We start from the raw sequence: 25724 nt of genomic DNA, 5'->3' as shown, positions 1-25724 counted from the left end.
CGTCTCTGCCAGCCCAGTGGAAACAGAGACCCCGCTGCAGGCTAAATGACCAGCCCACGCTAGTTAGTAACAGAAGCCTCTCTGGAACTTGAGTCTGGTCCACTGCAAAGCAAGGTCAGTTATGACGTTCTGCTGCCCCCTAGGGCCTGGGGGGAATCAGACACCATTGCGGGGTTCCCAGCCTCTCTCAACTTGTAACCAAAGGAAAATCAGTGCCACTCCGTCTCCTGTCCCCTGGGGGAGCCATCCTCCTCCACCATGTGGTTCTTTCCCCTTTGAGATCTGGAGTGCCCTGTCACTGAGCCTCAGTTTCTTCATCTGTAAAGTGGGTTGATAATAACAGCGTCCACCCTGCAGAGTAGCACAAGGACTAAATAATGCGGCTTTTCTGAAGGCACAGTCCCCCATCTTCTCCTCTTGGCCCCATCAGGTTGGGGGGCATCGTCAGCTTCCTGGATAAGGCAGCCCCCCAGCCCTCACCCCACAAGACCAACTGATCTCCGAGATGTGCTAAGGCTGGGAACACTCAAGTCTTCCTGGATCTCCCCACAGACCTCTGGGTGTCCTCTTTGGCACAGATCCTCTGGGGATTCATACTGTTCTGTTGTTAGGGTGTGTGACTGTCTCCCTCAATAGATGCTGAGGCTTGGTGATGACCTCACAGGAGCAGGTGTCCAGGAGAATCAGAATGATGCTGGTCTCCGTCTGCTCCCCTCACCCCGAGCCCCACAGGCTTGGTGAGGCTCCATCTGGGGACTTGATCCAGGTGTTTCCCACATCTTTTCACATCTGCGAGGGACACCACCCTTGCTGAACTCAATGCAGGGCCAGCACCTCCTGCCGGCTCCAGGGGGGATTGCTGAGCAAAGAATGCACAGTGACATGCGCCCCGGGGTCTCGTCCAGGCCCCTCCAGTCTGGCAGGTTCCATTTCTCAAGGGGGCTCCTCACTCCATTTCTGACCTGATGAAGGTTGAAACGTGAGTCAAAGAAGGGGTGAGCCCTTCATCCAACAATCAGGACTCCGCAGACCCCTCCTGAGACGGGAGGCAGTCCTCATTTCCTTGTCTGCACTTCCCTGACATAGGGTGGGAGACCACACAGCCGGTTTCCTTCCTAAGCCCCCTCGATTCATCCCATGAGACCACTGTCTCCTCCTCGTGCCTCCCACAGCCACGGATGGGGAGATGGCAGGGCACTCCCGAAGCCGGATGGTTCTACGCCCAGGGAGACATAGCCGGCCCTGGTCCTTGGGGCTGTGGGGACAAGGAACTGAGTGCCGGTTCCCCGAGTCACTTACTGGAGCCAAGGAAGGGCAGGCTTGCTCAGCAAACATGACCCCAGAGAGAGCGTTTTGGAAGCTACCGCCCCTCTCCTGTGACTTTTCCCAGCCCGTTGTGTTCTCGTGGAATTGTGGCAGTGATGTGTGGCTGAAACCTCACCCCCGAGACCTGCCCATCCCTGGACTAAGGGAGGGGCACTTCCATTTAAAATGAAAAGACCACAGAGACGCAGCATCTCCAGGCGAACAAAAAGGGCCCTAGCAGATGCAAGATGGAGAGGAGGGCAGATCGCAGAAAGAACGGATCAGGAGGTGGAGTGGGTGTGGAGAAGTCTCCCTCAGCCTTCAATCTGCGCTGCTCAGCAAGAGAAATGACAGAAGTAGTAAAACAAGCCGGGAACAGATTTTGCTTTCTTCTGAGTCACCCAGGGAAGGAAAATGGAAAATTACCACTCTCTCTCTCTGTGGGAACACGAGTTACTCGGAGAGGACAGCGGAGCCTGGGGTGAGCTGGCAGGATCCCTGGGCCATCCTGCGTGGCAGCCGCCCCATCCTGGCTGTCTCTGTGTGCCTGTCCCGTGTCTTCTCCTGGCAGGTCACACGGTGCTGGAGCTTAATGCGCGTTTAAGGCTAGGGGTACAGTTGGCCTTGGGGAGCTGTGCCTCCTGATTGCGGGTGACATGCTGGATCCAACTTGCCCAGTGACACTTACCAGAATCTGTCACTCTCAGAGCAAACTACAAAACATATGCCCCAGAACCATCTGTTTGTCTCTATTACCACACGACGATGCTGCTGGGAGGGAGACTTCCGCCTCCCCTCCCTCCAGTGGGGCTCACTGTGGGGAACCGCAGCTTCACACATCAGACGTGTGCACCTCAGCCCCAAGAACCAGCCTTCTGTCCCCCCCTTACCCCTACCCTCAAGCTCCAAGCAGAAGGCAAACCAAACCAGAGTCAGAAAGCCATGATAAATGGTGCTTGGACGATTTCTAATTGAGAGAAAAGTCACATGCAAGACTTAATGTGCAAGGAGGAAATTTATCTGTAGATACATAACACACCCGTATAAACGTGTGATCGAGTCACCATCTTGAGAAACCAAGGACTCAACAGGCGGTCCTCTGAGCATCTTTGGCTGGCAGCTGCTAATCCCTTGAAAAGCAAAAGGTGTTGGATGCACAAGGAAATCATACTTTGCCAGGAGGTCACAGTGTGTGCCCTGAGACTACCCTTCTGACCGTCACCAACTCCACCCGCCTGTTCTCACTGAAACCTTCTCACAGGGAACGTCACTGGAAGCTGTCGACATCTCTAATGGGAGGGCTGCCTTTTTTCTGTTTCCGGGAGAGCTGTTATTTTAGTCTGGGCTGCTTTAGCAGAAACGCCAACAGACTGGGTGGCTTCAACAACAAATACTGTTCTGGAGACGAGGAAGGCCAAGGTGCTGGCAGCTTTGGTGTCTGGTGAAGAGCAGGTGTCCTGGTTTGGAGGTGGCCAGCTGCTTGCTGTGTCCTCATATGATGGCGGGGGTGAGGGAACAGTCTGAGGTCCCTGTTTATAAGGGCACTAATTCTACCACGAGGGCTCCACCCTCGTGACCTAATCACCTCCCAGAGGCCCCACCTGCTAACACTCCCACCAAATGGAAGATGTGAACTACATCATGACCACAAACAAGGAGTCCCCCAGACCTACAGGTGTCTAGGGATAGACAGTTAACACCTGTGACATCACCCCATTACCTCACCGCCACCCAATCAGAGAACTGTGCACTAGCTGATCACAGACCCTGGGATGCCCCTGTGTCACCTGGCCTTCAAAAATGCTGTCTTGAACCCTATCAGAGAGTTTGGGGTTTGGGGGCAGCAGCTGTCCTGGAAGTCCTTGCTTGGCGCCTACAATAAACGCTGCACTTCCCTTCACCACCACCTGGTGGCATTAGATGGGCTTTACTGCGCATGAGCAAACAGCCGATTTGGTTCAGTAACACGCACATGGGCAAAGCTGAGGTTTTGGGGAATGAAAACCCCAAAGCCCAAAGGGATACAGGGAAACTTTTGGAAATGATGGATCTGTTTATCACAGGGATTGTGGTGATGGGAACACAAATGGATGCATATATCCAAACTCAGCAAATCGTGCACATGAATTACGTGCAGTTTTTAGCATAACTGTTATATGCCTCACAAAGGCTGGAGGAGTGAAAAGCAGCTCCCTTGCAAGTCTCTACCACCTTGGAATAGGGTATCCCCAACTTCAAGAGCGCACATTGCTGGGATGGGGAGGGAGAATAACACGTCCTCATTTTCCCTCAACAGAGTCAATGCGAGTGAAACAGAGTGGCTGAAGGTGGCCACGTGGTTGTCACAGCACAGCTGGCGAAGAAATAACAAAGTTCTGAATCCCAAATAATCAGAGATGGTATTACTAGTAAGGTGTTTTCTGAGGTGTTTTCATTACTTCTCTCTGTAAAATACCAGGAACCGGGGTTCTAGCAGCTGATTCTTCAGGGGTCCTTTAGCTTTCAAATTCTCTGAGGAGGCAATTTAGGACATAGTCGCAAACAAAGGTGGCCATTACTCAGAAAACTTTATAACTACATTTTAAAAAAATCCTACTTTTATAAGAGGCAAAAAACTCTCTAATAGTTTGTTGTTTTGTTTTTTTTAAAGGAACACATTCTAAGAGATACTGGTTAAAGTGTTAGTTGTCAGTAGTGTCTCTCTGTGACCCCATGGACTGTCGTCTGCCAGGTTCCTCTGGTCCACTGGGATTCTCCAGGCAAGAATGCTGGAGGAGGTTGCCATTCCCTTCTCTAGGGGATCTTCCTGGCCTGGGGATCAAACCCCTACCTCCTGTACTGCAGGCAGATTCTTTACTGTCTGAGCCACCAGGAGATTGTGGGGTCAAGTCAATATGCTAAGCAAAGACTATTACGCAATACATATCAAGAGAGCTCTCTGGAATACACATTTTGGCATTTGCAGATGGTATAAATTGACTTCTGTATTCACTACAGCTCCTGGCACAAAGGTGGGCACACTGAAAGACGCTCTAAGACAAGACAGCAGTGGTCAGGTAGGAAGGGACAGATGGACTTTTCCCAATGCTGCCTCCCAGGTGGGAGTGAAAAGACAATTATTCTTGATGGACAGATACACAGGCGACACCTCAGTGGATATACAGTCTGGTATTAAAATTTCATAGCAGTTTGCAGCAGCTCTATTCACAGGCGTTAAAAGGTGAAAACAATGCAAGTGTCCGGCGTCAGCTGAACTGATAAACAGAGTGTGGTCCATGCATAAATATTACTTGGCCATAGAAAGGAATACTGCTTCATGCTACAGACTGGTTGGACTTTGAAGACACGATGCTACATGAAATAAACCAGTCCCCAAAGGTCCGTTGTATGATTCTCTTTATATGAAATGTTGAGAATAGACAAGCCCACAGAGACAGAAAGCAGACTGGGGTGGTGGGGGGCAGGGAGGAGAAACAGGGAGTGGCGGTTTCACGGGGTCAAGGTTTTGTTTAGAGGCAGTCAAATGTTCACATCTAGATAAAGGTGGTGGCTGCCCAATATAGTGATATGCTAAACGCCACTGACTGTACACTTCAAAATGGTGAGGGACTGCCCTGGCAGTCTAGTGGTTAAGACTTTATGCTTCCAGTGCAGGGTGCGTGGGTGTGACCCCAGGTTGGGGAATTAAGATCCCACATGCTGTGTGGCATGGCCAAAAGATTAAAAAAAATAAATAACTGAAATAAAGTGCTGAATTTTATGTTCTATGAATTTCACCTCAATTTTTCAAAAAGAGGTCAAAACTATTCATGGGGTGAGGGCGTTTAGGAAAAAATTAAGTGAAAAGGGTCCTGGAGCGGGGCGGGGAGAAATTCCTGGGAAAACAAGGCTGAGAAGCACTGGGGTGGAGACAGGCAGGAGCGACCGTCGAGACGGCAGATTATGAAAGACCCTCACCACCTTGAGATGACTGGTGTCCTGCAGACAGGGAAAAGTCAGAGCTCTCAAAGTGCTCTCAGATTGCTCCCAGCTTCAACAACTTAAATACCAACACTTCCATTAAGAATTCTGTCCTGTTTAAAAGTAGATGGAAATTTGATCTAACCACACGAGGAGTCTAGAATGAACTGGCTCTTCCCCTCCACATCTTCCTTTACTCTGTACAACTTCTTTTCCTAAGTTTCCAAAACAATGTGCTGTATAGCTCTTCCTACTCCCCAGAAGACACTGACATTGCTGTCTTTAGTTTGTCTTTTTTTTTTTTTTTCCCACGGTCAAACAGGAAATAGAGCTTCCTCTGGAAAAATTAGCCCACTTTGAACTTAAAACCAAAACAAAGAAATCCCCCCAGAAATCAACACTTGAAAGAACTGCTGTGCCAAACCCCACACTATACGGTGTCAGCAGCTGGGTGCCTGGGAAGCTGGATTGCTGTGCTGGGGGTTATATTTGGTGAAATTGCTGCTTACAGCTTGCAAGGTGGAGCCGCAGGCACTGCAGCAGGTCTAGGGGAAGTCATCAGACACTTGAATACAGGGTGCTGGTTGCTCTTTGCAGCTGATAGCAGGTACCAGAGGGATACTCAGGCCAAAACCTGCTGGTTTAGACCTCAAACAGAAGAGTCAGAACTCCCAGGCTCCCTTTGTTGGTAACGTCACTGTTTCATGATACTGCAGCGAGAGAGGATGGAAATCAGTTTGAGCCACGAAGGCCCCTTAGACACTTGCCTGTTACAGTGAGACTCAGCTCCGGGCAGCAGCAGAGTCAGGCGGCTGCCACCTAGGTCAGGAGGAAGGGACAGACACTGGGCAGAGAAGCGAGGAAAGAAAGGACATTTCTGGAAAAGAACCTGACCGGCAGCAGTAGCCTGCTAAGTTTTTGAGGGAATCGTTGCTGGAGGTATCAAAAGCTTGTAGAAACAAATGGACATTTTGGAGTGGAGCTGTGAAGAATACACGGCTTGCAGGAAGGGGGCACCCCCAGTACCCACTAGTGAAGTGACCAGAGAGGATGGGCCCCAGAGGGCAGGATGGGGCGCGGGAGGCAGTGGCCGAGGGAGTCCCTCCCGGAGGGACCCCCTACACACCCTGCAGGGAGGGGGCCTCACCCACCTGCCCCGCAGTATTTCATCGTCCAGGGCCCAGGGCCTGCTGTCTCATTCTTTCTCCAAGTGTCAGTTTCCACGGCAATTGTCCTGTCCCTGCTTCACCAGTGGATGGGCACTGGGAGAGGGGTGTGGACTGGTGGGGAGGACGGCTGAGCTCCAGGAGAACCGAGAGCTGGGCAGGAAGTGGGTGAGAAGCACAGATAAGGCGGGGACCCCACACACCTTTCACTGTCCCCACCCCCTACACGGGCGGCCACTGCCCACCTCCCCTGGAATTAGGCTGTGTCGGTGACCTGAGTTCTGGCTATGGAGGCAGGAGTTCTGGGCGTGACTCACCTCGTGAAGTCTGCGCTCCTCCCCCCGAGGCCATCTGTTGCAGGGATGATGGGTCTGAGGTGGCAGAGTGGCCAGCAGGAACACCCACTGCTGGTGGTCGCGCTGGGCCAGGAGCCAGCAAGGCAATTCTGGACTGGGCCGCCTGACTGCAGCGGCCAGCTCCCTGGGCGGCAGTGGGTCCTACAGGGGATGGGCACACCCAGAGCGACAACCAGCTGGCCACCTCTGTCCCCTCACCTCCATCCTGGCAGGAAGGACAGGGGAAGCAGTGAGCGCCACTGCCCGCCTCAGCACAAGGACCCTGTGTCCCAGGGCCCTTCCAGACAAGTCCCTCCATGCTCCCTACTCCTACTGGATGGCAGGGGGCCCGGGGGCTTCGGGAAGCCACGTGTGGTGGTCCTGGGTCCTTAGGTGATGGCGTGTAGGGCCGCCCGCCAACCCACTCCCCCTGCCCTGTGTTACGTCAACCAAGAAAGTTCTTATGTGTTCAAGCCATCGTACATTTCTGGGTCTATTTATTACAGAACTAGCGTGACCCTAATACAATCATTGCTAAATGGCCGTAATACATCTCTTCTGTATTTGCACATAAATTTTATTCACCGAAGGAATGTTCTTTTCTCTCAGGACTCTCTAAAATTTCAGAACTGAAACATGGGAAGTTAAGGGTGCAGCAAGGCAGAGGGTCGAGACGTTTGTGAGGTAGCTGCTGAGGTTGTCGGCAGCAAGGCCGCGGGGAGCTGGAGCTCGGAGACCGGGCTCTCCACCTGGGAGCGGTCTGCTAGGGGAACTCAGCGGGCCTATGCCTCAGCGGGATTCAGCGAACTATAGCCCACGGCCATCTGGCCCCCTCCAGCCTGCCGCCTCACAGCCCTCAATCTAAGAATGCTTTTTTTTTTTCCTTACATTTTTCCAACCAAGAATATGTGACAGAGACTTTACGCAGCCCGCAAAAATATTCACCGCCCGGGCCGCGTCCTAAAGGGTTGCTGTGAGGGTTATAAACAGTTGCGCCTGGTGCCTAGCCTGACGTAATACAAGGTAATACAATGCAATACAGCTGTTTTCTCCAAAAGCAAACCGTCATGCAGCCAAATTCTGCATTTCTTCTAGGTGAACAGTCTCTCCTTCCCTTCAGAAAAAAGAAAAAACCGCCAAACAAAAACCACAAACAACAACAGCAGCTTGATTATTATGACCACGAAACACTTCCCAAAGAAAAGGCTTCCGGCAGTCTGGTTTCACAGAGGAAGGAAAGACACATCCTCCACATCCCCCTTTACAGCAAATGGGCCTGGGGGGTAGCAGAGCAGAGCTCAGGACACTGAAGCACGACCCAGTTTAATACGTTAAGACTCGGACAGTTTAAAAGTAGAAACAAGACTTTAAGCGGATATTCGAAAACATAAAGCTGATCGAGGGAGAGTATTAACACAGGTTTTTGAAGTAACACGAATCTGCAGTGTGAATGTCACTTCCAATGGAGATCTGTGAGGCTCTGACAGGCCACAAAGCCAGCCTCTCAAACTGCGATTAGATGGATCGTACTTTCAAATGAGACGCTTGGCCAGACTGGCCTGCTGGCGACATGGACGAGGTTGGGTGTAACTGACACCTCGCTGAAAGTGTTTCCCTAAGCACGCCTGCAAACCTTGGGCCTCGGGGTGGGTGGGGAGGGTTGCAGCGAGTATGCAGGTGTGTCGCGGCAGGAAAGCTCCAGGGCCTGAGCAGTTGGGAAGACCCCACCACACTCCTCTCCTGGGGAGTGACAATGAACAAAAAAAGGTTCCGAGTGTGCAAAACTGGGGACTGCTCAGCTGTGACGAGTGTGACAGCACGTGTGTGACCACAGGGGAGACATGGTGCTAGGTGCGAAGCTGCGTACGTGCCATGGGCATGCAGCTATGGGGTCAGCATCGACACCCCGAGAACCTGGGTTTCCCTCACAAGGCATCCACAGCTCTCGCTTCAAGACATGTGACTTGATGTCATTAAAAAGCTGCAATCTTTGCATTGCAACCACTCTCAAGGTGAGCAGCCAGCTCAGAAGGTTAACGTTTGGCAGGGAAATCACAGTATAAAGGTACTCTGTTCGCTCACAGATGTTAGAAAAAGGCAAGATTCTCGCCCATTTCAATCAATGAGAACCAAGCAAGACTCTGCTGTTGCCATGGCTGGGCTGTCTACCTGGAACGAGACCCGGCAGGCCATTGGTGTGGTTTCTCTGGATAAGTTCCATTTATTAATCATTGTACAAAAAAATCTTAGCATTCATTGGAAGAGAAAAGAAGTTACTATATCCAAAGAGTTAGTATTTTAACATTGTGAAAGTTCTACTTTTATAACAGGGCTTTTTTTTTTTTTTAAGTGGAGAAAACATTTGGAAAAATTTTAAAAAGAAACTTATGATTTATTAGAGTACAGGATCCAAAACACGTTTTTAGAAAAATATAAAGTGCCCAAAGACCAACTTACACAGGTGTCACAGGCTTCCTGGAGCCAGATGATGCATTCATGGAGAAACACATTTAGAAACAGTCTAGATACATATTTACATCGGGTCAGTAAAGGTAAAACCATCTTTCTTGGCTTCAATGTCACTCAAAGAAAAAAGGAAATCAAACCAGAAAACCAACAATTTTAACTCTCAGCATGCGCCACAGATTCTTAGTAAAGCATCTCAGTAATATTAATGCCATAGTATCTAATTTTCACCTTTAAATGAGAGTAGTGTAAAATGCCCCTAACCTTGGGCAGGCCGGGTGTTGTGAGTGGTCACAATTTCCAATGCGCGTCCAGACCATCTGACTTTGGATTGGACCAATGAGGGACGTGGGCCCTGGACCAGAGCTAATTGGGGCGGGAAGGAGCTGGCTAGCCAAATCCCCATTTCTTTCTAGTATCTGCTCAGGAACTGTCACTAGCTGGGAAGTGGTCTCAGGTGGCTTCTCCAAACCTCAGTCATCCCAGGGTTTCCGAAGGGTAAACGAGAAGCAGTCACCGAACGTAGTATGGAAATACTGCATGCAAAGGGACAGATGGGCGGCGAGGCGTGGCTGGATCACAGCCCCCAGAGCTTCATTCACTAGAGCAACTGGAAATCTTTTCAACTCAAGAGAGCAGAGTTACTAGGTTCTAACTTCAGAAGTTAGCTGCTACAGGTCAACTACAAGGCTGGCCCACTGGAGAAGGGGCAGGTGGAGAGCAGTGGGAGTCCAGAGCTGTGTTAGGACAAGGTGCCTTCCTGCTTGGGTACCACAAACGTGGGAAAGATGGGTGCCGGCGGCGCCTGGGTATGAACCCGGAATCCCGGGGCTTGAGCACAGGCCGCCTCCTGCTGCCGCCATGGCAACGGTGACTCGAGCATGCTGGCCACGCTGTCTTCTTTCCCACCGAGCTTGTGCTCTTCCACCGGAGAGACTTCACTCACTTCTACCCTGCCACGTTCAGAAAGGCCTTGAAATGATTCTAAGGGAGAACAGGGAGCACGAGGCCTCCCCTTCCCTTTTTAGTTTCTACACTTCATTATTTCTTCTCATTTCTGGTTATAAAAGTAAAACCTCATTTTCAGGTCTTTGGAGACCACGGAGCATGGCTTCTAAAAAGCAGACATTTTAACAGCAGATTGTACTTTCCTACTACAAAGAGAACTCATTGCTGATTTAAGATCTACTTACGATACTGGAGTAGATTAAAAAAAAACCACTTATTTTTAAGGGAGGAATAGTAGATGAAAGTGGGAAAATCCATTCACAAAGACTATTACTATGCATTTTTTCAAAGAATTTTATGTAATAAAATAAAAAAACCTAATGATTCTTAAGAGATATGAGTGTAAATCCGAGAGATGAATCTGGGAAAGCAAAACTGTGCCATGCTCTCAATTCATTTAAAGAAAAAGATAAAATGCCGGAAATCTGTTTCAAAAATTAGGGAAAAAAAATTCGAATGATTCTGATTACTGTTAGTTTGTTAATGACTCCAGATCCACTATGCGGCCAAGATCACTTAGAGCTTCAGCCCTGGGTAAAAGGACAGACCATCCTGACCGAGGAGCGCACACGGTTCACAAAGAGATCAGAGAGAAACGATTGCAAACAGACAACTCCACCTGTCCAGCAAGCGAAACGCTCTGAGACGATGTAGACAGACGCGATGCGGGGTGGGGAGGGGGTATGAGGAAAAAGAACGGTTGTAAGTGTCAACGGTGAGACGTCATGAAGACAGCATGTCACAAACGGTCACCACAGGACAAGCATACAAGCCATGCCACTGAGACAGTGCCTGTCAAATGAATCACTAGTGTAGGCGGAGAGCAACATTGTCTTTGCAGCTGGCGGAGAGAGCACACGTGATTTCCACTTGGTAGGAGGCAACCAGCACGACCGGTTGAGTGGCCTGCCCGGTGGTGTGAGTCCAAAGGGATCCAAGGGGACGTCTGCACCCCGAACCCCGTTATCTTGGAAAAGAGCAGCAGCAGCAAAGGTCTGACGTCCCCAAGGCTCTATTCCACATTCTCTTTCTTTGCGCTGTAAATGTTCTGCACCGTCTCATACACAGACTCCAGGTCCTCTGGGTACCGGATCTCTAGCTCTGCGTTAGGGATGTAGTGAGTGCCTGTGAACTCCGAGAAGTAGCGTCCAACATCGGGGTGGGAGATCTCCTGAGGCTCCACGTTATACTCCAAGTTCTCTGTTGGCAGAGAGGCACATGGACATTCTCATTAAAACTGGTTTTTCTGCAACATCTTTTATCCAGAGGACCTCTGGAGAAGACTCTGAGTGCATTTTTGAGGTGGCCGGGGGGGACGGGGGGGGAAGAAACAGATGTTTTTCCAAGTCAGGAGGGAAGAGGTAGAGGTGGGGGGGCACTGGAGGATGGAGGGAGGGGGCACGGGGCCCCTGCCAGATCCGCACAGAACACCAATGTTTTCCTCCTCTGAGCGGAACTCCAGCAGCCCCTCGGGGTCTGCAAGCTGAAGGTGCAGAGGGCTTGTCACACCTGATCCAACACACACACACAGAGCCGGCCGAGGGTGTCCTAGCCTGTTCTGTTCTCACCAGTGAAGTTTCTGAAGCCTTCACAGCACCGGGTCACAGGTCTCTCCCTGCGTCCTCTGTTGCACACCTCCCTGTCCCCGCCACCCCAGAGCACCCTGCAGTGCTGGCTCCTGCTTCTGAGGGTGAGGGCCCAGCTCCCAGGGCTGATGTGGGGTCTGCGGAGGAGTGGAAAAGTGGCTCGTGCCCCTAGACCATAGAGGGTAGGGGTTATGCTATCTGTATCAGCTCTTAGGAAAACCATGCCCCCTCCCTTCTCTGCTCCATGTTTTGCCACTAGAGACAGCAATAGAAAATGACTCCTTTAAAATGGAAATAATAAAAAAAAAGAGGTGACAGCATGTGTGAGGTATTTTAAAGACCGACATCCTTTCAGATGGCTTCTCCCTCCCCAAGCTATCTGAGAAACGGCTCCTCCGTGGACCCAATGAGAAGACGGTGGGTTGTGGGCCCTCCCCTGCTGGCCGTGGAGGCCTGGTCTAGACTGGTTGTGGGCCCCCAGCCAGGAGGGCCCAGCCCCATCCTCCATGACCTGGACCAGAAAGCAGCTGGCCAGGCAGGCCTGCCTGCTCTGACTGCGTCCCAGGGTGCTCTTGGTTCTGATCAACGAGTCACAATCAATTCAGGGAGTTCCTGTGCACGCCCAGTCGACTGGCTAACTAACACCAATGGTGCAGCAGGTTATCTCTTCGCTCGTTAAACATCCTGAAACACACCTGCAGGCCCTTCGGTGCCCAGCACCCCGAGAACACAGGATAAACGCCACGGGATAAACACGAGTGCCTCCCAGAAGCACTGCCTGTGACTTGTAACTGACGCTTTGTCTTTCAGGAGATGGGGGAAGAGTTTGTAATTCAATCTGTAACATATTTCTTCAACCCAAGAAGGAACATTTAGAGAACTTCTGTGCTTATAGCTGTTTAAGGCTGATTCCTCAGATTACATGGGGACAGACCAGTTTGAGAAATCACATACCAATTACAAGCAAAGACGGATATCCACAGTACCTCAGCATCGCTCAGGAGAGCAGAAGAAAAGAAAAAAAAAAGCAGCAACAGTCTACACGTCCACCTGCAGGTCACTGTGTGAATAAACAATGGCACGTTAACTCAGCACGTCCCAGGCAGCCAGGAAAATGAGCAACAGACGCAACGGGGGAAGCGGGAGAAAAAACACATCTTATAAAAGGACAGGAAGGCCAAACACCTGCGCTGCTACGTGACACGTGCATACAGCTACACATTTTAAGTGACCTCTTTTAAACTGGGCATGTACGGTGCGCCAGGCACCACGAGACCTGCCCAGGCTCCAGCTCCTGTGATCCTCTCACAGGGCTCCACGAGAGGCTCCACTCACGATGCCCTCTAGCGGCTGGGCCAACAGCAGCAAGAGTGAGGACTCGGCCCAAGGCCTCCACCGGGGCTGGGGAAGCAGACCAAGAGCGGCGCCCCTGTGCACTGTCCTGCCAGCAGCAGTCAGGGAGGACGGGCTGGGACAGACCCCAGGGCCCGGACAGGCTGCCTCAGAAGGCAGGCTGCGGGACGGTGCTCTGCAAACAGGCGCCTGGGGAGTCCAAGAGGAAACTGGGGGCTCTGCTAACTGGTTTCTCCCTGCTGTGACCACCAGAGTGTGAAGATGACTTCACTTCCTTCTTTACACTTGCTTTCGACATTAAAACAAACTTGGACTTTCTAAAATGCCGCCGACTGAAAAAAATCTGCTGTCCTGCCCATGCGGCCCTCCTGCAGTGAATGAGGGGTCACAGGTGTACCCGCCTTGGGGAGGCCAATGGGGATGCGAACACAGCCAAGGGCCCTAACCTGGCCAGCTGCCTCCCTGTTGGCTTTTCTTGCCCCAGAGATGTTCGAGATGATGGCAGGGAATCTGGGATCACCAACAAGAGGTCAAAGTCCCTTCTGCTCTCATCTGGGGCCGCTCTGCCGCACACAGGATGCTCGGCAGCGTCTGAAGGCACTTCTGGCTGTCACGACTGGGGCCTGTCATGTCTCGTGGGCAGGGGCCAGGGTGACAGGCAATCCCCCCAACACAGAACCGTGTGGACCACAATACGCCCAGCACCTGCTCTGAAGAAAGTCAGACATGCGCTTCAGCACCACTCCTTTCTCCCTCTTTTTCTAGGTATCACTAAGCAGCAGCTTGGTGTTGGCTGACACTTGGCATCTGAGTGTTGGCAGGAGGGCAGGAAGGTTGCTGTCAGGTCATGATCACCCATCTGCTTAAGGACAGCACGACTGGGCAGGTGCACGGAATTCTGAACATGGGCCCAAAACAAGAGGCAAGGGCCAGTGAGAGTCCACGGGGTGCTCACTGCCCCACTCCAAGCTGTCCACCAGGAGCACAGACTGAATGTGGTGTGTTTGCCTGCCTGGGCTCCCAGTAAACAGGAAAACTGTACTAACAAAAGACACTTTTTTTAGGAGAAAAGCAGACACTGAAGTTGGCAGCTACGAGTTATGAGGGGAAGATAATTCCCAATCCACTATATGAGTTAAACAATTTTTTTTGAAGTTTTAAAAAATTTTGAAGAAAGAAATCTAAGTGAAATAAAACTTAAGAAAGAGCAAACTATTAAACAGGGACTACTTAAAATGCCTGGAAAAATCGTGGGAAGAATTTGATTCCCCCAATATTTTCTGAGAAATGTTTCTGATTTTATTGAAAATTTTCAGCTACCTACATCAAAATATACGCATACCTCCCTGTAAAAGCCTAGAAATGGTACCCATGAGTCCTCTGGGGGCACCTGTCAGGCCCTCCCAAGAGGAAACCACTAGGACTGCGGGTCTAGCTTCCCAGTCCTTGTATAAACACATATACGTGCAGTTAAATATACTTTAATGCACTCAGAAGGTAACTCCGTGTTGTCTAGCGTGTGTTTATTCATACAAAGCGTCCAGTAAGCACTGACCTGCATGTGGTTTACTTGGCTGCAGCTTAGCGTCCCCAAGTCTGGATACACCTCCACTGACCAGGCGAGGCCCAAGCATGACTGTTTCTCTGTCACAACAAGGGGACCGCAGGCCCCCTGTGTGAGGGCGTCTCTAGTGGAGGGACCGACTGGGGGAGCAGCCAAGTCAGAGGGACATGGGCACTTGAGATTCTGACAACTTAAAAGACAGCACCAAACCGCCCTGTGAGGTGGCTGCAAATTTACACTCCAGCCCCAACACGGGGAATCACCGCAGTTAACAGCGCGTGCAGACTGCGGCAGGCAGTGTCCATGTGGGGGTGGGGTGGAGGGCTGTGGAGGCAACCTTAGTTTGGAAGTGGAGGACAAACCATGGAGGATGAAACTGACGCTGGCTGAGGGCGCACTTGGACCCAAGCATTCAACCAGGTGATTTACCGTCACACACAAATCACTCAAGAACCAGGTTTTCACAGCACAGCCCAATTCCTGACTTTGCAGTGTGGCAGCTGGCTTAAATTCAGAGCATCTGGGATAGTCACTTTCTCCAGGATCTAAAAAGCATGCAGGGAAGCTGAGACAGGAGTTCCTGCTATCAGAAAAATACTAAAGCACGCCCCCTAGTGGTAGGAAAAATTACAAACACGCAAAATGCTGTAGAGCCTATTAAAATACTGATGAAAACATCGTTTAATGCTGCTGGCTAAAACTATTTGAGGGTGGCACACACATATGTGGCTTATAACTCACTCTTCTGTGGAGAGCGAAGAGAAAGGCATTCATTAATGGGCTCTGCCCAGATTACCAGGATCAATGCAGCCAAAGGTTGAAAATTTAGAAGATGAAAGTTTGAAAATAATTTAATGCAAATGTATTAACTCATATATATTCAAAAATATATTTAAATAAGTGTTTTTAAAATGTAGCCTCTCAAGATCACTCCCTGGCTAAATGTGGGCTAACCTGAGCATAAAATTGTTCCAAATGATTATAACACATTGACTAAACAAAAAATCCAGCAATCCTTGGGAGGAGGCGGGAAGGAGAGAGAAAGGAGACAGCAAGGGAAAGGAGAGGAGAGAGGTGGCGGTGGAGAGGAAAGCGAGAGGAGGCAAAGCTCTGCTTCACTAGAGGGCACACTCACAGCAGAAAATCACCATCTTACAACTTTCATATCATGATTTAGGAAGGAAGAGCCAACAGGAGCTAAAACAGACATAAGGACAAAGGTCATCACTGGGGAACAGGTTATACCCAGGACTGGGTCATAGTTTGACCCCACGGATTTCTTGTTAACTGCAGATGGAACACTATCCCTTACAGGGTGTCACTGTCTTGGCCAAGTGACCAAACTCCGCCTCCCTGACAGTGGACATGGAACCCCACGGCCTCTGGATGAGACGCAGCGTGAAACACACAGCACCCGAGAGCAAGCTCACCAGCCAAAAACCCCAACTCCATCTAACACAACCTGAGATTAACTTCTGGTTTACAGACAATACGCCAAGAAACAGTGAGACAAATCCAGACTGGTTAAGACAATTTGTAAGCCAACTGATCCGGACTCTTCAAAAAAGTGAAAGTCATGTAAAAAGCGGGGAAAGATGAGACTGAGGAACTGTTCTTTACCAAGAGAGAACAGAGACATAACAACCAAACACAACCATTAAGGACGCACAGGAGTGAAGGCCAGGCCTGCGAAGAACCCTGAGGAGAGCGCCCCCCAGGGCAGGGCGGGCCGGCCTCTGGGGGCTATGACAGAGCTCTTCCTCAGCGCTGAATGCCGGAGCCCAGCACCCCCGGGCACACACGTGCTGGGCAAATGCAGACCGCAGGCCGGCAAAGTACTAGCAGCATCACACAGGGATGCCCACGCTCAGTCCTAAGAGTTTCCTGCAGGTCCCAGCATCTAACCTTAAAAAGGGCGATTTGCTACCTTTACCTGTGATCCTTCGATCTCAGTTTTAGAGAGTGTGAAACTGATAAGCAGATACTACATTTATAAAACAACAATGTTGTTACAGTATCCTTGCAGGGAGCCTTACAGCACATGCTGGCCCCAGATATGATTAGGATGCATTCCTGAATCGCTGGGACACTGGACAAATTCAGAACACCTTGAAACCAAACACCCAGCTTTACCTACTCTAAAAAGCCTGTTTCAAAGTTAATATCGCTGTTTCTAGACACCCAAATATCAGATACTACAAGTCTTCATAACAACCCCGTGTAATGGGCAATGACCGGATAAGGTGCGGGCGCAGACACGGCCCCAAGAGCTGACAGTGTCCTCTGTTCTCGTGATGCGCTCCATGACGTGCAGTCTGAAATGCGCACTGAGTGATTGGTGGGGGAGCAAACCGGCCATGAATCGTTCAGCAATTCCCAAATAACTTGATTGCTAAAATTCGTAGGATTTTTTTTTCTGACACAGCTTCTTATGTTAAATAAAACCACTGTCAATATCTCCGTCTGACATGGGGTACACGCTGACCCCTCTCATAACTCCCCTAGTGCTGATGGAGGTTAGGTGACCTCTGGTCTCAATAAAGGGAAGTTCTCTTTTATAAGATCCTCTCTCATATTCTGATGAATTAACAGTAATTAACATGAGCCCTTTTCTAGTCTTGTTGGCACTTCTGAGATTTTTATACATCTAACATTTCTATTACTGGATTTACCAGAACATAATACTGACTTAGGTCAAACCTTATGTTTTAGGTGAGATGCAAAAAGGTTCAGCATGATGGTTAGGCAGAAGGCTCTTTGCCAAGCTGCCTGTGTTCGTACTCTGTAAAATTCACACATCTCAACATGCTTCAATTTCCTAGCGTAACAAACGCGTATGACGACAACAATGACGGCAATCTAGAGCTCTCAGAGAAGCTCACAAACATCGGAAGGCTGCTGTCACAGAGCAGCACCGCAAAGCATTCATGTTAATTTTTATGAATAAAAGGGACAATGTGGATGCCTTGACAGGCAGGCATGCAATAAACTCACCCCATTAAACGGAGAGGCAAAGACGACGAGGGCCCTGGGTGCGCACCTGTCAGGGCGGGCAGTGGCCCCTAGCACCTGCCAAGCACCTACCGGCTGCCTCCCCGCTGCTCTCAGAGCCGGGGCTGCGGCCTGCAGCTCCCACGACGGCCACTGGGGGTGTAGCTCTCCCAAGCACCACTCTTCTGGCTGTCAGACTCAGGGCGCAGGGCGCAGGGCGCCCCCCCCCCCCCCCCCCCGCAGAGCCCATTCCGTGCCCTCCAGTCCAGGTAGGCAGTATGGGCAGGGCAAAGACTGGCCCTCCCTGCCTGGAGGGAGCCAAAGGCAGTGGCTAGGAAACAGGACTTTCAGAAACTAGGGCTGGCAGAGGCAATGACCGATCAGAACAGAAGTGGGCAACAGCTTGGAACAGGGGTGTGGTGGTGACTAGGGGCGAAGACCCCGGGGCAGTGACCAGCTAACTGGTCGATATGGCTGCAAAAATACATACCCACCTACGTTTAGCTGAGTATCAGCCCTGATGAGGTTGATGGCTGTGTGACAACTGCTGACTCTCAAACCGACCACCTCTGCCCGCAGTATCCGAGTGCTCAAACGTGTGTCTGAGGTACAGACAGAGCCCGCCACTCACCCTGGGCGGCGTACCGACAGGACCCGTCCTCCACCAGGACGTTGTAAAAGGGCTGATGGTGGCCGTGAGGCAGGCTGTGGACGTTCATGTTCCGGATCCACTCGTGGCCCATCATGCAGGTGGGGTCCCAGCCGTAGATGACACAGTTATAGCCGTACCTGATCAACACAAGAGCAGCCACACGTCAGCTTCCTGACGGGGGAGCGGGACACAGAGGCGATGGCGTGGCTTCTCCGAGGCTCACGTTCTTACAGATCTACCTGCCTTCACTCTACGCTGAATCAATTTCACTCCTGACCTCTTTAAGAACCCCTCTTATTGACAAGCTCACTCTATCTCGTTGCCGCTGCTGTTCAGTTGCTAAGTCATGCCCGACTCTTTGTGACCCCACAGACTGCAGCAAGCCAGGTTTCCCTGTCCTTCACCACCTTTCAGAGTTTGCTCAAAGAACAGTACAACTGGGGAAACACCAAAGTCCCACTAGATTTTTGATGAGGTTAACAAACTGTTGATTTTTTTTCTGAATTATGACAACAAAAGGGTAAACGTCTTTTGAAAAAAAAAAAAAAAGAGATCCCTTACCTTTTCAGTGCTACTAAAATAACTACAGACGAAATGACCTCTGGTATTTGCTCCAGGGAGGAGGAGGAGAGTCAGGGGGTGGAGGTGAAATGAAGACTGACCTCATAATGATAACCTTTGAAGCTAGACACGGGAACCTCACCTGGTTCATTACACTCCTCTCTCTACTCTCACATACACTTGAAAACTTCACAACAAAGTTTAAAAAAAAAAGAATGCCGTAAAAGAATGGAAAACACTAACCAAAAAATGAGAAGAGACATTTGCAATTTATCTGCCCATAGAGACTAATACACAGAATAAAGAAACTGCAAATCAGTAACACTAACAACTCAACTGAAAAACACGCCAAATGCCCAAAGAGGCACTTAATCAAAGGAAACCTGAAAGGCCAGTAAACACAGGAAAAGAACCTCGATCTGCGTGGCAACCAGGAAAAAGAAAATTAAAACCACAACGAAATGCCATGTGCCACTTACTACAGAAGCACACTTTCCAAGGGCTGGCACTGCCACAAGGTGGCGAGGCTCAAGCCTCTCAGCGCCTGGCCTGCTGGTGGGGTGTTAACCAGCACAGGTGCTCTGGGGGACAGCTTAACTGTGCCTCGTCCACCAGCCATAGGACCCACTGGGTAAGTCCCTACCGAACTCAGATCCAAGGAGCCGAGACCGCGGGACAGAGAGGCTGATGAATAGGGGAAGCATCCAGCCGACAGGGCTTCCACTCCCCAGAGACAGGACACTACAATCGTTAGAAGAGCTCCCAGTTAGGAAAGACAGTTGCTTCTTAACAAACAAAAAGGTCAGATACACGGTTTGGTCTCCGGTCCTTGCCGCGACGGGCCCTGGTCTCTGCTGCACCGAGTCAGGTCCCCGCCGCTCACGGCGCTGTGTCCTCGGCAGCCACGCGGGGTGGGGGCGGGCGCCAGGAGCACTCACCTCTTGTGCTTCATAATGAGCCCAATGGAGTAGCAGACGTCCCTGTGCTTCTCGTGGGAGCGAAGCTTGACCTCCACCCCCACCTCCTCCTTTTTCCGCTCAATGTGCTCCAGCGTGTGCTGCACCAGGTAACCCACCGCCCCGTGCTGCCCCGGGTCTAGGGTCTGGATGTGCTGGAGGATGTCAAGCACCTTCAAGACAAGACAGAAAGACTAGGAGATAATATTTTCATTTAGGCCTTTTCGGTTTCCTGGCGATAGATTTAAACCTGCGTAACCTGATGAAAGGCGGCAAAGTGGGCTGGGCTAACAACCTGCGTCTCCGTGACCCACGGGGGTCTCTCCCCACTGGTGCCATGTATACCCAGAGTCGCTTCATGTGCTGGTGGCTGACCCTGGCATCCGAGTCCAACCAACCTGAGTGGGAGGAACTCTATTTAAAACATGAGGCGCTGGGACCCACATGGGACGGGGAGGCCAGGGTTGTCGTCCGTGAGTGCACTGAGGCCAGGTGAAGCCTAACAGGTCCAAACGTTCCTGGGCAGTGGGGGGACTCAATGTCTTACACACGGAAAGGAAACCTTTTCAACCTGCTGCTCATGAATTGGAAAAAGAAATGCAAAGCTGCTTCAATCAAGATGGAAAGGCTGAGTGCAGAGTGGCCTCGGGGCTGCAGGAGAGGGGAGGGGTCACAGAGAGGGCATGGGGAGATGGACACACGTCAGCACAGCACATTTATGATGCTCTATGTAAGAAGGAAGGTGTGTAGGTCCAGGGCTTGGAGAGCCTATGGGTCGTGTCAAGTACACTAACTCAGTGGACTTTAGTGTTCAGGAGAACAGGGAGAAAGCCCTCTCCTTGGGAGTTAGTTACGTGATGAGCTGGTAGAGCAGAACTGCCTGAGCTGGAGGTTCTATTCTCTTCACGGCACTTAGTGCCTCTATGGAAAAATACAAGTTCAAGGAAAGCTAACTCACGTGAGCAATTACCAAGTGCCTACTGTCTCAGCTGTCAGATGAGGGTCTCTGATGTGTTTCTGTTTTAGAAAAGGATCTCTTCCTATTTACTGACACTGGATTCTAGCCCCAAATCTGCCAAACTCAACTGCTTCTGTCTTTGAATTAGTTTATCTACTTATCAAATAATGATGAAAAACTCCCCTATTTCCTGACACACGGTGAGCCTGTATAAGTGCTGTGAAAACTGCATTTTTCTGCAACGCATGGTATTATTTTAAAACCCAATCTTGTCTTCCAGAATGAGATTTGCAAGATATCAATATTTCCTGAATATTCTTCTCCTGCTGGTTCACTATGCCAAGCCTGTCACACATCTTTTTTAACTTCATTTAATCCTCCCAACCTGGAGGTCAGCAGTCCAGTCACTGCCGATTTCCAGAAGAGGAACCAGGCTTAGAGAAGTTAAGCAAGGTGCCTGAGGTCACGGGGTTATGGAGACATGCAGTGAAAACGTGGACCTGGGGCTCCTGGGGCTGACTTGCAGCCCCAGGTCTCAGTCACCTTCACACCAAAGCAGGAAGAAGAGGATTGTAATTAACTGTTAGGAAAATTCTCAAACACGTATCAGGTGGACAGAACGGCAGGACCCCAAGTAGCAGACCCAGCTCGGAGCCGATGCCATCCACCTGCCGCCCCCAGCAGTGGCCTTGTCATGCAGGGGCACTAGCAACAGTTCTGCCTTGTAGCTAAAAGCATCGGGTTTCACAGTAAGCTTCTTGTGTTCCCCTCTGCAGTTCCAACTAATTACTTCTGACAAGTTTTCTACAGACACAGACTTCCTCTCCTTCCTGGCAGCCCCTTCCTATCAGATAAGTGAAAGAAATGTTAACTTGGAATCTTCAAAGCACAAAGGAAGTCTTGAACTCAGAGTGTCAGCGAGGAAGATAAGGTTCAGGGATAACTACGTCCTTCCGTTGGTGGGAGGGGGGAATGATGGGGTGAAGGGGGAGGCCAGAAACGGAGAAGGTGCCATAAGACATGCCCAGTGTGTCCCGAAGGCCTGTGCTGATGGTGGGCCACCATGACATCGCCAGCTAAATGTCCAGGCTAACGAATCCTGTCATTTCTTATTCATTCAACTAAAAATTTTGTGAGTACCTACTGGGTGGGAGGAATTGTGTTGCGAGCCAGGGGAATAACTACAGTAAGGAACAAAACGAGGACGTCCCTGGTGGTCCAGGGGCTTAAGACTCTGTGCTGCCAATGCAGGGGGCTCCTGCTGACCCCTGGTCAGACACCTAGATCCCACGAGTCCCAGTTAAGAGTTCACACGCTGCAACTGAAGATCCCTCCTGCCACAACAAAGACTGCAGGTCTTGTGTGCTGTAACTAAGACCTGGGACGAAAAAAAAAAGGAACAAAACAGAAGGTCCCGGTCCTTAAAAAGAACTGTCTAGTGGGGAAGCTTGGGTGAACAAGCAGCTTCAGACACCGCACACGAGCATCTGGAAGGGCGAGCACAGAGCACAGCGTGGAGAGCTGGAGGGGGTCAGAAGCGAGAGCTAAGCTGACATCTCGTCTCAGCAGGCGTGAGCCGCAGAGCTGAGCGACAGGAAGGAAGCTCCAGGCAGAGCTGCAGCGTGTACAGAGGACGGATGCAAGAGCACGGGGGTGGCAGGACGCCGCAGCCCGGGAAGTGCAGAGTGAACGTGCGGAAGCACAGGCTGGTGGAGCCAGGCCACCAAGAACCTGGCAGGCCTCGGTGGAGAGTGGGAGCCTGACCTTGCAGGCAAGGAGGGAGCCACTCGGAGGGTCCCAAGCAGGGAAGGGCTACGAGTGACATCTGGTTACGGTCACTCTGACTCCAGTGCTTGAAATGCGTTCAGGGGTCTAAGAGGAGAAGGAAGAAGACTGCGCAGGCAGCCTCTGCGGTCAGAGGGGGACATAGGCGCTGGCAGATGTGTGGTGGACGCCTGCTGGTGTGGCACCCAGGGTCCAGGCAGGAGGGCAGGGATTCAGGAGCCATCGGCCTACAGAGGGGAGTGGAGGACTGGAGAGCAGGTATGATCGCCAAGGGGAACAGCAGGAGGAAGTCGAGGAACTGGCCCCCCCCACCCCCACCCGCTCAGTGTGGAGCCTTTAACGGAGAGCGGGAGGGCAGGAACTAGATCCAAAAGAACAGAGCATTCTGAGTGGTAGGGAAGTGGCCTCCATGATCGAGAGAGATAAGCAAAGACAAGTATCCACTGCATTTGGCAACAAGGATAAAAGTTTAACAAGAGGGGTCACGGACTTCCAGTTCACGTGGAGGAGGGGTGGGAACAGAGCCCTGGGTTCTGAGCAGCGGGAGGAGGCGAAGGGGAGGTCAGCCCCAGGACCCTGGCCGGGCTGGGAGCAGATAAGGTGGAGTCACGGGGCAAAGCAGAGGGCTGCCATGGGAGGCTTTGTCTTTTCTTTTTTCAAAGATGAAGAGAGACCTGAGTGTGTTTAATGCTGACAAGAGAAGCAGAAACAGGGACCTGCAGATCCAGGAAAAGCAGCAAAGGCGGCTTAGCAGTCTCTAGACAGGCAGCAGGCTGGACCCAGAGCCCGGGGGTGTGCACCTTGGGAAACCGAGGGGCTTCTTTTCCACTGAAATGTGGAGAATGGAGGCAGGAATAACTGGATCACAAGGATGCAGGTTTGGCAGCAGGAAGTGGAAAGTGCCCGTCTGTTGGCTTCTTTAGAGACCATTTCGCCTGACCCGGTCCACAGGGGTGAAGTGTGTGAGTGGGCTTGGAATCTGAACGCCTGGTGCCATCAGCTCCTGTAGGAACCCCTGGCAGGTCACTAAACTTCTCTCAATGCCTCTTTCATTATTTACAGAAGGGCAAAAAAGCTTGTATCCACCCTGAGGGGGTGGCAGGTGTTGGAGGCATGAAGCCTAAGCTCTCTAGCCGTCGGACCCCCCAGCCCTGGAGGAACCTACTCCTTGCTCTGAAATCCTTCCTGGGCCTTCCAGGGGCACCTCAACACTTCCTCTGGAGCAGACCCTCTTCTAACTGCTCTGCACCCGGGTGTCTTCCTTACTGGGGGCCCAGCCCTCCTTTCTTGCTGCAGCTGGAGTACAGTTCACGGAGCTGGGGAGGTGAGCTGTGGGAAAGGAAATGGCCACTTTCCCCTCCTGATCTCAGACACGGAGCGGAGGGGGCTCGGGGTGTGCGGGGGGAGTCCCAGCAGCCCACGTCAAGGAGAATAATGTTGTGTGAGACAGGTTTTGGAACTTGCTCCAGTGACATCTGCTTGGCAGGAAGGCAATCCTGGCCATCTGAGGAGGCCGAGGAAACTCCCTGGAAATGGCAGAGGAGCCCTAAATGGAGCCCAGCATTAAAAGCAGGATGCCAGGGCTTTGGCAGGCGCTCCTCACAGAGGGAACATCAACCCCTCTCCTCCTAAGGCTGATGTGTGATTTCAGTACAGAATCTACTTGGGAGGAACAACACTTTGAAAGCATCTATGAGTCTCACAAACTATCATGAAATTCCTTAACCAACATACAGTAAAAAGTGACAGGAATTAGTTATGTATATACTGGTATCAAAAATAAAGTAAAAAGATAAAAATCAACTGTTCAATTCTGGACAACAAGGTGCTAGGAGGCAGGTGGTGACTTGGGGGGGTACTCATTTTTTTCTATTGGGTCCCATGGAGGTCCTGGGAAGATGGTTGCTGTCTGGGCTGGAGGCAACATTCTAAGGTAGGAGCCCAGGACTTTTCCTACTGCCGCGTCCTTTCTCAGAACTATGGCAGACGTGTGATGCTATGAATACACAAGACACCATAAATCTAAGCTGTGCTGAGTCACTGAGCCTATTTCCTTTCTTACAGAAGGCTTTCCCACTCTCCAGTGACAGGGCTGACGATTTCTTGATGTTGGTCCTGACAGTGCTCAGAAGTCAATTCTCTCACCAGGCTGTCCAAATAAAGTGGACTATGACCATGTTCTCAGGGACATGCAAGGGCGGGACGGGAGTGAGCAGCTGCCCCAGCACATGCATTGCGCCTGGAAGCCACACGTGCTGTACCCACAGCTCGCCAGGAGCAGGGCTGACCTCAAACATGGTCAGGAGGCGCTGACAGGGCTTTCTGTTGGCCAAGGGGATGTCACCAGCCTGCAAGATCCACATGGAATGGTTTCAAAACCCAACAGCTTCCAAAGGTGTGCACCATCCTTCCTGCACCCAGCAGCTAGACCTGAGCAAATCTGAGATCTCCTTTTCCTACATCTCCAGGTTGGTTTAGTCTCTAACAGCACAGCTGGAGGATGAACATTTCAAACTTCTGCTTCCCCTTGAGGAGGGGGACTTGGGGGAAAAGACATCTTTGGGCCACCACTGGGTGAGCGGTAGGGCAGAGGCCTTGTGGTTCTGCGAGTTTAAGATGCTGATCACAAAGAGAATGGGCAACTCCTGGCAGGATAGCCAATTTTCAGGAGAATAAAAGGAGACAAAAAATTCAGTCGATGGGTCAAAACTGTGACGCTTTGAATAAATCGGCGTTTATCCCCCAGGTTAATCCAAGGATAAACCAGTAAGTGCTGCCTTTCAATTAGGATTTCCCTCTCTATGGCAAGGGGAGAGCATCAAGATAAAATAATTACCTTCTCTGGCCAGATGCCCAGGTGGAAGTAAAGCCTGGCTTGGAGGAGGAGCAGCTGCACCTGGTCGGGGTACATCGCCAAGTACAGGTCCAGAGAGTCCCTCAGGAGCTGGTAGGACTGGTCAATGCCCTCCCTATGAGGGAGAAAGCTTCATTTTAGCCTGCTGGCTTCCGAGTTAGGGCCTGCTTTTTCAAAGACCAGGTTTTAAAACAAATGAGACACAAATCCCACACGTTCTCTGA

General features: G+C 51.0%; 1 protein-coding gene across 2 annotated transcripts in view; it reads right to left on the bottom strand.

Moving 5' to 3' along the window:
- Nucleotides 1-8962: 8962 nt before the first annotated feature.
- FBXO21 (F-box protein 21) overlaps nucleotides 8963-25724 on the bottom strand; it is a 37452-nt gene continuing 20690 nt past the window's right edge. Inside the window, exons 9-12 of one of the 2 annotated variants that reach the window (XM_069557573.1) lie at nucleotides 25483-25615; nucleotides 19886-20097; nucleotides 18366-18523; nucleotides 8963-11440 (exon numbers count right to left, since the gene is read on the bottom strand). In XM_069557573.1, coding sequence (XP_069413674.1) covers nucleotides 11253-11440; nucleotides 18366-18523; nucleotides 19886-20097; nucleotides 25483-25615 — 691 coding nt within the window. In that variant the 3' untranslated portion in view covers nucleotides 8963-11252. The remainder of the gene's footprint in view (nucleotides 11441-18365; nucleotides 18524-19885; nucleotides 20098-25482; nucleotides 25616-25724) is intronic. The other variant, XM_069557574.1, reaches the window with a different exon arrangement.

This window comes from Ovis canadensis, chromosome 17 (genome assembly GCF_042477335.2).
Source record: "Ovis canadensis isolate MfBH-ARS-UI-01 breed Bighorn chromosome 17, ARS-UI_OviCan_v2, whole genome shotgun sequence".
NCBI lineage: Eukaryota > Metazoa > Chordata > Mammalia > Artiodactyla > Bovidae > Ovis > Ovis canadensis.
This window is presented reverse-complemented; position numbering and strand designations above follow the sequence as displayed.